The 11,710-nt window shown below is 38.4% G+C and overlaps 1 protein-coding gene across 5 annotated transcripts; it reads left to right on the top strand.

The window, feature by feature from the left end:
- The first annotated feature begins 3,723 nt into the window (after positions 1-3,723).
- On the top strand, positions 3,724-10,155 carry LOC115951016 (E3 ubiquitin-protein ligase FANCL). Of its 5 annotated transcripts, none has more exons than XM_031068326.1 (11): positions 3,724-4,000; positions 4,731-4,802; positions 5,913-5,983; positions 7,016-7,094; positions 7,172-7,246; positions 7,329-7,443; positions 7,534-7,591; positions 7,673-7,744; positions 8,354-8,484; positions 8,566-8,689; positions 8,857-10,155. In XM_031068326.1, the coding sequence occupies exons 1-11, from the start codon at positions 3,749-3,751 to the stop codon at positions 8,933-8,935; spliced, it is 1,128 nt and encodes a 375-aa protein (XP_030924186.1). In that variant the 5' UTR covers positions 3,724-3,748; the 3' UTR covers positions 8,936-10,155. The 5 variants fall into 5 exon arrangements, with proteins under 5 accessions (XP_030924186.1, XP_030924185.1, XP_030924188.1 ...); XM_031068325.1 differs by having other exon boundaries at positions 7,519-7,591; XM_031068329.1 differs by lacking the exon at positions 3,724-4,000 and adding an exon at positions 4,011-4,261 and having other exon boundaries at positions 7,519-7,591.
- Positions 10,156-11,710: the final 1,555 nt, after the last annotated feature.

The raw sequence follows: 11,710 nt of genomic DNA, 5'->3' as shown, positions 1-11,710 counted from the left end.
ACCTGCACAGGAGTAATGGAAGAATCATTAGAAGGAAAATGATGAATAGATAAGCATGGAATAAAGGAACTGAACAAGGAAGAGTTTTCGTTTTACCATGACTAGATCTCTCTTCAACGACATGAAAAGATCCAGTTGCCGGGTAGCTCAGAGCCCTTCCATGTCACGAGGCAGAAGGAGGGGCTGCTGTAGGGCCTCGGCGAGATAAGACACCTGCCCTCGTTGGGACTCCCAAAGAGTTGCGTCCCATGAAATAGGGGCGCGTTCCAGCTCTAAGCAGGGAGACCAGGTGCGTTGTTCCCTCTTAATAGTCGCCTCCTCTCGGCTATTAACGGACCTTGTCCTCTTTTCCTTGGGCTCTTTACCTTTCTTTTGTTGTTTGGCCTTTTCAGGGTTGACCTCACCCTTTTCCAATTCTTCCACTGGCCTCTTCCGCCTCAAATTAGGAAGGGGTTATAACGCGGGATCAGTGGAGGGAGGAAGAAGAGGGGGAAGCTTGGCTGGAACCTGCTCCTTGGGGGCATCCTTGGAAGACTGCCCCTTGTTTCTATTGGATAAAAGGCCCCTTAGATCGGACCTCGGCTTCAAGTCCATATCCTCCTCTTTAACCTCTTGGCTCGTGTCAATCTGAGCAATTACCAGGCTAAGAGTATGAGCCGCTAAGAAACGATCAATGTTCGAGCCGGAATCTGAGAGCTCTAAAGGCCTGGTTAACACCTCTCCCTCCTCGGCGAAGCGGAATTGGTCGATTTCAGCCTCAAGAGATGAATGCGAGGAGTCAACTCCTTCTCCTGGGGCGGCTACCTTTTGGAGAACACGTTGAATGGGCAGTTGGGCTGGTGGTAGGTCTCTCCGAGAAAGAAAGCCTGGTTTAGAAACGTTGATACGAGCTAACCGGAGACTTCCAGCCCTTATGGCTTGACCCGCATCCACAAAAGCGTGAGAAAGGGGCTCATAGTCCAGATAAGGGGAGAGGTACGTAATTGCCCGTCCTCACTCACAAAGATCTCGGATCTTAGAAGGAAGTTGAGGGCTTGGACGTTGACCAAACTTATCCTCAGAGTTGTTTATTCTTTGTCTGTAAAATACCCAAAGGGAGGGTTATGTCAGTCCAAGAAGGAAAATAATCAAAACCAAAACAGAAATAAGTGAGAGGAAAGCTCAAAACTAAGATCCCCGCCGAGGGATTTGACCCTACAGTGCCCCACCTAGTGTTCCCGTCCTAATTGGGCAGTGCAGACCGTCGTGCCATGCTCCGGAGACGATTAAATGGTCGTCCTTTAAGCCTTTGTTGGACTTGGGAAGGTAGGATATCAGCCTCACCTTGTCGGACTTGGATTTCAGGTAATATGACTCTTTGAGGCAATGGCATTCATACAAGTGAACTACATCGTGTCATGAGAGGCCGAGGTTCATCTGTTCATTCTGAGTGTCTACGCACCCTAGGATTCGGAATATGTTCGCGACGCACTGGTGGGGGGCCAACCTATGACCGCGTAAATAATCCCTAGTTATCCTCCCCATGGGGATCGTCATTCCTCCTTCTATGAAAGCTATCATTGGAATGGCGACCTGCCCCGTCCCTTTCTTGGTTAAGATCTGGTCCGAGGAGCAATATTCTAGACCTACTCCCAGCGGGATACGGTATTTGGCCTTGAAACCTTCCATACCGGCTGGAGAATCTACCAATTTCTCAAACTTACCCATCCTACTAACCCTAGGTGATACGAAGAAGGTTTACTTAGGAAAGGAAGCCGGGAAAGACAACAGAGAGGAAAAGTTAAGGAATACGGAAATGAACACTTACGGGAGCGAAGATCTTAAACCTCTTGAGCTAGCGAAGAACTCGCCGGAAATCCTCACGGGAGTGGCTATGGAGTTTTGTATGTTTTGCAAAAGGAAGTACTGGAGTGCTCTGGGACGTTTGAGTGCTTTTTCTAAAAAAAGGAAGTAATTCCCCTCAGAAGCCTTATATAGCAAGGAGAAACTGAACGGCCTTACTCTTGCCCAAAGGATTGGGGAAATATCAATCGTTGATTAGGCGCCCCACCGTTGGATGCGGGGGATATAAAGCCGCCTGGCGCAATTAATAGCGCCTCGTGGGTTACGAAACGCCAGTAGTAGTAATGAGGCACGTGAGGCTGTACTTCCACACGCGTGAGTCAAGAAATTATAATAAGTAATCTCATAAGTATCAAAATCCCACCTTTTCTCCTCAGATAAGAGGGAAAACCCGGAATTTTGAGGAGCTATTGTAGGGGCAAAGGTCCAAGATCATACAATGAGCCTTGGGTCCCGTATGGAAAATTCGACCACATCCGAGGAGATGGCGTGAGTGCCAAAAGGGCTCCCGGCCCAATTCTTGTGGGCTTGAAGATGTTTAAAAGGCGGTTCGAAGAGAAATGCCTCCTCGGACGTACCAAATGTGGCTCAAACATACACTTTGCCTGCTAGAAGGATCCACCCCAACGAGCATTAGTAACAAGGATGAGTCCCACAAGCCTGTAAGAAGGAAGAAAGCGTAGGATGCCAAGGGTGAGGCTGCAGCTGCCACATTAAATGCATGACAGCTACTTTTCTGGCTGCATTAATGTGGAGAGGATTTGTGAACTGTGTTGTCTTAGCTACCACAATTCACAGAAAGATGAGGGGGTGTCCGATGAGACAGGCACTCAAGTGAAGGTCCAGATGATCAACAAATGTAAGGCCCTGATGACTTCAAGAGGGCTATATAAGAGAGGGGAGTCCCCATGAAGAAAGGGACGGAGAAAAAAGGAACTTAGAACAGAAGAATAGTGTTAGAACCATAACCTTTGAGCGGGGACCGATATACATCCTCCACGTCTCCTCAGACTAAATATCTAATGGATATGAAAGAGATTTTCTTACTTTCAATTGTTGCATGGCCCAATTTTAGCTAGTATACACTTCGTTAAGGCCTAGTTCTGTAGTTCACTCTCTATAAATTCATTGTTTCGGGGTCCTTGGGCCAGAAACCCATACCTGTTGGGCCTGGGCCCTGAATTGTGACCCTACAAGAGTGATGTTGGTAAATTACTTTATTACTAAGAGATAGAACCAGAATTTCAATTAAGGGACCAAGCCGATATATTTTCTAAATTCCAGACTAAACAATATACTAAAATTTAAAACTAAATGAATATAGGAAAAAATAAAACTAGCATTTATTCATAGTTAACAACGAAAGAAAAGACACTAAATAATGTTTTCTTAATACATTTCTAATTAAATAATCTATCAAAATAGAATTTGTCATTCTTTTGAAAAACATATATGATTGTTTGCGTTTTAAATTTCACAAAATTTTCATTTCAATGTACAAAATGAAAGAGACTTTTTGAAATTCATCTTCAATTTGTTGTGAAGACAAATTTTGTCAATATTTATGATTGAAAATACTTGTTGTATAGTTGTGGTAGACAATGTTCATCCAAATTCTCACTAAATGGGTAAAATCGATTATCATTGTGATTTATTGCTAAAAAAATAATGTTCATCCAAGAAGAAACTTGCTATCATTGTGATTTGTTGATAAAAAAATAATCATTATAAAATAGACACCATCAATTTTAAATGCTATTGCATTACTTGCGTATCCATCGGGATGAAAAAAAAAAAAAAAAAAAAAAAAAAAAAAAACCCTTTTGTTTGCCGTGTATAAGGTGAAAGTGGTCTCTCAATAAAGATAGTCCCTCACAATAATCCAAGCCTTAGCAAAATTTTTTTGATGAACTCAAGCCTTAGCAAAATAAATGTTCTTGAAATGTCACATGTTATAAATGTCAAACTCTTATCAATTTTAATTTTTTACGAGCTCATTAACGGACTATTGCAAGAAACGACAGTCGTTAAGACAGTTGCTGTCATTTATTTGATACACGGAGGTCGGTGGGTTCTCTTAATTCTAAAAATCGTAAGCGGTACTGTTCCCTCATTCTATCAGCGAAGGCAGTCATATTTGCTTGCTAAATCAAAAATGGTACCTTTTCTTGTTCCTTAGTCTCTATCACCAACGATTCATGTATCTGAATTCTATGTTTGTATATTTATATATTTGAGTCGTACTTATCAGTTACTAGATCATGGATGAGTATTTTTGAAAGAACGAATGCAAGCGCACCAATTGTTTGCTGAAATTCCTGAATGAGTTAGAAGTTTTTGAAGCGAAATCAGGACTATGTTGTTTCTGCTATACCAACTACTACGCAATGTTCTTAAGCTGAAAATTGTTATTCTTGCTGTAATGTTTTATATCTAACAACTTTTCGATTGTGGGTATTTATGTTGAAATAGAATTAATATGTTGGATGCATAAAATCAGTGTCCCATCACATGTATATGCACTGCATTGTAGCTTTGTTATCACTGCCTCCACCTCTTGTTTTTAGTTACAATCATTCTCATTATATATCAGCTCTACCTCTAGGTATTCATGTATGAAATTTCAACAAGTAAGTGAAAAACAATAAAATTTACACAATTGAGATTTCAAACCTTCCCTTTGTTAGTAGTCATAAGACTTCACAATTCATGAGATTTTAAATTTCAAATAAAAGAGAAAAGGCCTAATTGTATGGCTCTATGCTTCTTGAAAAATCGATAGACCTAGAGATTCAAAAGTTCTAAGTGGAAGAAAGATAGTGGGGCTGACATGCAGATGCAGAGACATTATTTACATTTTTTTTTTCCCCACTTCTTCTTATCCGCAGGACCATACTGAACAGGCTAGATGCAGAGAGCTGGCCAAATCATCTACATTTTACCGCTCGGTGTACTCAGAGGTGACTTGATCAATCATATGATATTACTACTGCCACTCATTGATTCTGTGTAATCAGTTTTATTTCACCATCCAGGACCAAAGTATCATAGCATAACAGTACTTGCATCCAGTCTAGCATATTGAAATTATGCACTTTATCTTCTTGAGTCTTGTTTCATACATTGGCTACATGTTGCCATGATTTATCAAGTCAAGGCATAAAAAAAAAAAACTATGTCAGAAGGAATTAAAAATAAAACCTAATTTTTGTTGTTTCCTCAGCTCCTTTATCATTAGAAAACCTTTTGTTTTTGTTTTTACTTTTGATTTGGTTTGGTTTTGTCTTTTGCAGATTCTATTGTGTTTTACTGTATTGTTTTACTTCAATACCATCCCTTAAGTCTGTTGTGAAGCATGATGGGCTCATCTCAAATCAAGTTACTTTCAAATATATGGAAAACTACATATGTGAACCTAGAAAACTACCTTTGCTTATATTTTAATTTCTAAGAAAAGTATGTAAAAGTTGGACTCAAATTCTATATTCCAAAAGTGAATTATCCAATTCCTCCCCCCACCCCCACAAACCAGTCTTCTATTTCAGAGCAAAGGGCTTGTGGGGAAGAGGACAGCCACACACTTTAGTTCACCTCTTATCTTTTATTGCATCAACCTTCAACAACCATTCTCCTTCATAAGCTATTTCGTGTGGTTTCATTCCCTTTAAACTAACAAAGCCCTAGAGTTATGAGAGCCTTTACCTTCTTTTGAAATGGAACGCTCAGGTAGTCAGTAATGAAATGTGTATTTTTCAGAATTACTTAATACTAATTACTTTTTGTCTACACTCCACACACTCACACACGTATATACTTCAAGTAATTTAGTTTTGGATTCCTTTTGTTTTTGTGAAAGTGTATCTTGATGTTCCAATACTGAACAACTACTATGGAGGATCTTAAGTCCTTACACCATACCAATACAAATTTATGTAATTGTCGTTCAATTATGAATGTGTACGCTCCACATTGAGTAGTATGTATGGAACTTTGTTTGCTTCAGTTGAGTGCATTGATTTTGTTATTGCAAAAAAGGTCTTTTAGGTTCCTTTTGATCATTGTATATACAGATAGAAGAGGTTGGATGGGAGCATCTGGTGAGATTGGGTGGAGATCTGACATTTCTTAGCTTTCGTATCTTGTAAGATGTTCTTTCTTGCCTTCATATTCCAAACTATTTTCCCTTTAAGAAGGAGGATCCAGGTTTTTGTTTGCCTTCTCTTTAATGTTCACGTGCTTGTGTTTTTGCCCCCCTATTCCCATGTAGTTTGCAGTTACAACAGAAATTAGGAAAGCTTTGGTGCTTAAAGTTTAATTTGTGGTTTTATATGTTGAGAGAATGTTTTAATTGGCCAAAGACATCTGGTGCTATGAAGGCCAAATAAGTGACACCGGAACAGGCAAACAGATTTAGAAACAACATTTTTAATCTCTGTTATTGAGATATGAAAAGATTGCTGTAAAACATTATTGCCTTAGAATCTCAAAGCCGTAAAGCATGCTGTGAATGTTTTCAGAGTGTGTTACTTATTAAAAGTTGAACTTATCTTCTGAGAGTATGAAAAACTGAAATATATGCAATGAATCGGAAATCAGGTGATTGTGAAGTAAGTTAAGCATACTTTGTTTGTAGGCAAGTGCTGGATAACGTTTCCCGGTTACTCTTCTGAGATCAAAACATTGCTTTTCTTCTTCCGGAATCATATGTTCCTCTTCCACAAACCTATGCCACTTCATTGCCTCTGACTTTTAATCTTTCTACAATCTTTTACTGGCAAGGGACATTAATAATGTTCCTCAAAGCCTGATATACACTGGTAGCATGTGAATCAAGTAGGTAAATCTGTATTTCCTCTCTTACCTTTCCCTGTAGCATATTGAAGTCCACGCTGAAATACAGTGAGAAACATGAACACCTTTTGGAGGCAGATGGAAGATCTGGATTAAATTTCATTAGATTTAACTTAACATGAGTCCACAGTAATGTCTAACACTTTTTGAGGTATAATCTTTAATATATCATAGCTGTGAAGTTAATTAGAGGTTTCTGTCAATTGGTTGTGAATGTATAATCTTATATGCTTATTACCACATGTCACAGTTTCCTGAATTTTTTCATTTGTTTATGCTTATTCATGTCGTGGACTGAGCCTTTGATAAATTTGATTGATAGAGATGAGAAGGGGAGACTGCACTTTATGGAAATTCAATTGGATAAAACCTATCCCAAAAGTCCACCTTCAATATCAGCGGTCGGTTTTCTTTCATCTCTTCTGAAATTGAAGTTTTGCATTATAGGCTTAAATTATCTTTGAGTTTCCTTCCTCAGGATGTACCATATAATTTTGACTTGCAATGGTCAATAAACTCAAGATTAAAGGATGTGGTGCAGCAGTTCCACGAGGTATTTGTTGCAAGCTTTTTAAAAAGGTTATGAGCTTTTCCAACTTTTACTAAAGTATGCAATTACTATATTTTGTACACAGTATCTGGAGAAGCTTCAGGAATTTTGGTCTACGTTGGATGATATTGACAAGTCTCTTTGTGTTATTGATCCTAAACAGCCTTCTCGATCAATTTCCCATCGTCAAATCAATATAGGTGAGCCATTGGTTGATCATGAATATATTGATAAAGCATTTCTCTTTTTTGTTTGTCCGTATTAAACCTTTTTAGGTTTATGTTTTTCAGGAAATGATTGCTTCATCATGTTGTGTATAGATGCCAACAATCCTAGATCTTTACCAGAGTGAGATTTCATCTCACATCACTGTTCTGCTACTGCTAGTTTTAGCTTTTCATGTGGTGTTGAATATATAAGTTGTGCTAGGTGTCGTTTTATGGGTTCGGGTCCATTTGTGGGTTTGTTGAGAAAGAAGTGGCAGAGAAATAGCAGAAAATGGTATACTCTTGCTTGCTCCTATGGATCTTAATTTGCATTTTGACTTCAATACTTGTTATATAAAGGTAGTAAAAATTGGAAGTTTCTGTAGTTACCTGAGAAATGACATTTTTCATCTGTAACACTGCTCTTTTTTTTGGATGATGTGGAACCTCCCCAAGTAGGGCCCTTTGGACCCACCCTTGGGGAGTAAACTACGGATACACAATCCTACCAGTGTAACACTCCTTTTTTTCTTTTAGCAACAAGATATTATGGCTCAGTTTCTGTTGGTTTTTCCCACTGATATGTTAGCTTAAAAGTGAATGCTGATTTCCAACCCACTCCCTCTCTCTTCCCTCACCTTCTCTTCCTTACCCCCAATAAAAGGGAAGAAGGATTTCGAATGGATACAATGTAATACTTGAAGTTTTATATTTAAAAACAAAGGGTCATTTTTTTTTACTTGAAATAACGCTTCCTCTTGCTTGATCTTGCTATTGTGTATTGCCAAATTGTTTTGAATTAGTGAACACTTTTCCTTTATTTTTCTGAAAAATATTCGCTTGATTATTGCCTATGGCATTATCAGTGATATACTTTATTTTTGTGCCCTGATAATCTGCATAGGACAAAGGACAAACCATACTTGGAAAATCTTGCATGTCTTCTGGAGACTCAACTGCCAAGGCCCACTGATGTACCAAAGAATGACCAGCAAGTTGAATGTGGAATATGTTATGCTCAATGTCTTCCAGTTGGTATTGATATTTACATTTTCTGAGATGTTTACTAACTACATCTTTATTCATACATCATTCACTTTTAAATTGTCGATGTAGATGATGAGCTTGGAGCTAAGAGTGGAAGTGGAACTGACTACACATGTGATAATACCACTTGCAGTAAGGCTTTCCATAGTGTTTGTCTTGGGGACTGGTTGCGTTCTATCACCACAACAAGGCAGTACGTTGAATTTTTAGTGTCCTTGTGGCTTTCTATTTGGATCATGCATGAATTTAACTTAAGCTGTCATTTTTAAAAAAATAAAATAAAATTGCCCTTTTACAATAAGTTCTAATATTGTTCTCATTATTGCTTGATTCATGATTGATTTGCATACTTCATTTCAGGTCATTCAATGTTCTTTTTGGGAATTGTCCATACTGTTCAGATCCAGTTGCTGTGAAAATCAACAACGTTAAAAATTGAACTCTAGGTCGGGTTTTTCTATGGTACCTTTGGGATTTGCTATGGACTATGATCAGAATCTTTTTTTTTTTTTTTTTCTTCTTTTCTTTTGTTGAGAAGGGAAAATTCTTTAAAGATAAAGGCAGACAAAACCATCTAGGGTAACCAATTCTCAGGCATCAGCCAACAACCAGCCTACAACAAAAGTTGGAGGGACTGAATGCAACAACACAAAAGGTTCCCGACTACTTCCATCTTTTGCTAACGTCTGCACAGTGATTCCCTTCTTGGAGCATGTTGGATATAACTTATAAGACGCCTCAAAATGCCAAAAAAAGATCTGCAATCAGAAATTAGAGCCCTACAAAGATGAAAATCATGAACTGAAGTGTCTTACAAAGCTAAGAAATCCGCAACTAGCTTAGCATCCAATTCAATTATGATTTTCCGGATTCAAATATGCAGGGCTAAGTTGAGTCCTTCCCTAAGAGCCCAAAATTTAGCTATGAAGGAATTGGTTATGTCAATATTCTTGGAGAAACTTTTGAGCCAAGTGACATTGTAGTGTCTAATAAGGCCCCCGCAGTAGCTCTTCCATGGTTGGAAATGACTGACTCATCTGTGTTGAGTTTGAAATAACCAAAGTGGGGTGGCTTCCAACCAATCAGCCTGCAAAGACAATCCCGTGGTCCAATTTTCAGAGGGTAGTGTAGAGTTCAACAGCCAAAGAAACGGTGTTCTCTAGCAGATTCCATGGGTCCAAAGGTTTGTTTTCCATGACCAATTTGTTCCTTGCTGTCTAGATTTTCCAAGAAGCAATGGGGAAAACAACTTTATAAGGTACAATAGAAAGATGTCAGAAACCAAGTGGGAGCTAGTTGCAAACTTAATCCACTGCTCCATCTTTCGAAATGAGAAATAACTTGAAGGGGCAAGGTCCCAATTGCTCTCCACAAATTGGCAATCATGGGGCAATCTCGGATAACATAAAGAACCATTTATGGGGTATTATTGCAGAGTGGGCAAGCATCAATCAGGATATATATATTTTTTAAATTATTTTTTTGGGACAAGAGTGAAATTGTTGCTAGGCTAGTGTGACAAGCTAGCCAAATGAATGTGAAATTATGGGGATGGTGTTCACATGTCAAAGCCACTCCCAAGATGGGGGAGCCAGAGTTGAGGTAGTGGGACTAATCTCAAGCTTTGCTAATCTCAGGCTACGTCTTGGCGTTCACTAATTTGAATCTCTAGTTTTTTAATGTTTTAATCTTAGCCTTTTATTCATATTCACGAATGAATGGTGGATATTAAAACATGCCGAAATGATAGTCGTGGGTATATATATCTTGCCCTCAAACAACACAAACACAAAGCTACCATAAAATCATCCACTCTAGGTCTTATTTACTTATTATTATTTTTAATTATGATAATTGGATAGTTGGAAGAAGGAAGATTTCAACCTTTAATGTCTTTATAACACCGTGAGGTGCCAATTGAATCACAGAGCTCTTTAATTATTAACCATCTCATCAAGCTGAGTATTCTATTCCCTGGACGCATCCTTCACAGGGGCAGCAATTCCTCAACCTACACAAAGCACGTTTATTTGATTTGATATCTTTGATGGTAAACTACTAATCTTTGGAGATGAGGTGATCAAGACCATACACTTCCTCCTTGTTTTGTGATCTAACAACAAGGATTCTTTCTTTGTTCAGCCATGGCAGCAATGAGAATTTATTAATCTGACACATTTACAATGTCCAGAGTATTAAGTTAAATTATGGTGTCATCTAAATGTGGCCTCATCTGTTACCCACCCTGTAGTACTCTGTTGCTTCATAAATTGTGACCTGCTATCTAACAATGATATGTGCCTTTCAATTCATTATGGTTCCTGTCCTAACTCTTAACCTTGTCCATCAACCGATTCATTTGATTGTATTTCGTAGTTCAATGGGACCTGCCTAAGATACTAGTAGGCTTATCTTAACCTCATGCTCTTGTAACCGAGACTCTTTAGTTCCAGTGATAATTAAATTTGGCTGTATATACATTGCAAGCAACCCAGCTTTTTACCAATATTGACAAATGGATCCGACCACGTTTCCCCTCCATTGAATTGTCAAAAGTAGCTATTATACACCATGCCCACTATCTTTTGCTCCCTTTGGCTTATCTTTTGGGGGTCATCTACCTCATGATATGATTTTGGCTTTATGAGTTTATGTACCTTGTTGCTTGTTGTGATGATGAGTAGCTTTATATTGATATGATATCAACAGGTAGAGCCGACTGCCGTATATATTGACTGCATAGCCTACGTCTTTACACTTTTGTTAACTCAAAATAAATATTTCACAGGATGGTCCTGTTGTTTTTAAGTCAAAACGTGGGGCATCGAGGTCCCTCATTTTAATGCCTTCCCATCAAGCCGGTTGGGATTGTGGTCCTTAAGTTTCATATCAAGCTAAGATGGCCCTGCCCATATCATATAGAATAGTAAAGAAACGAATAGTTCTCTCCCCCTCTACCAGTTATTTTAAAGTCGCTTGTTAAGGAACCTAAGATTTTTCTTTTTTTGACTGAAAAGTTAGAAAACCTAAGATTGAATTTTATTTACACATACCAAAAAAAAAAGCTTTCTTAACCTAGCAATGCATAGCAATTACCATGAAATAGATGTCATAAGTTTAAATCCTAATTCTATCGTATCTATTCAAAATCAATATATATGTTCCTGAAAGTCCGTATAAAAAAAATGCATGTCTTTGTTGTAGGAGATACACT

The sequence above is a fragment of the Quercus lobata genome, chromosome 6 (genome assembly GCF_001633185.2).
Source record: "Quercus lobata isolate SW786 chromosome 6, ValleyOak3.0 Primary Assembly, whole genome shotgun sequence".
Classification (NCBI taxonomy): domain Eukaryota; kingdom Viridiplantae; phylum Streptophyta; class Magnoliopsida; order Fagales; family Fagaceae; genus Quercus; species Quercus lobata.
This window is presented reverse-complemented; position numbering and strand designations above follow the sequence as displayed.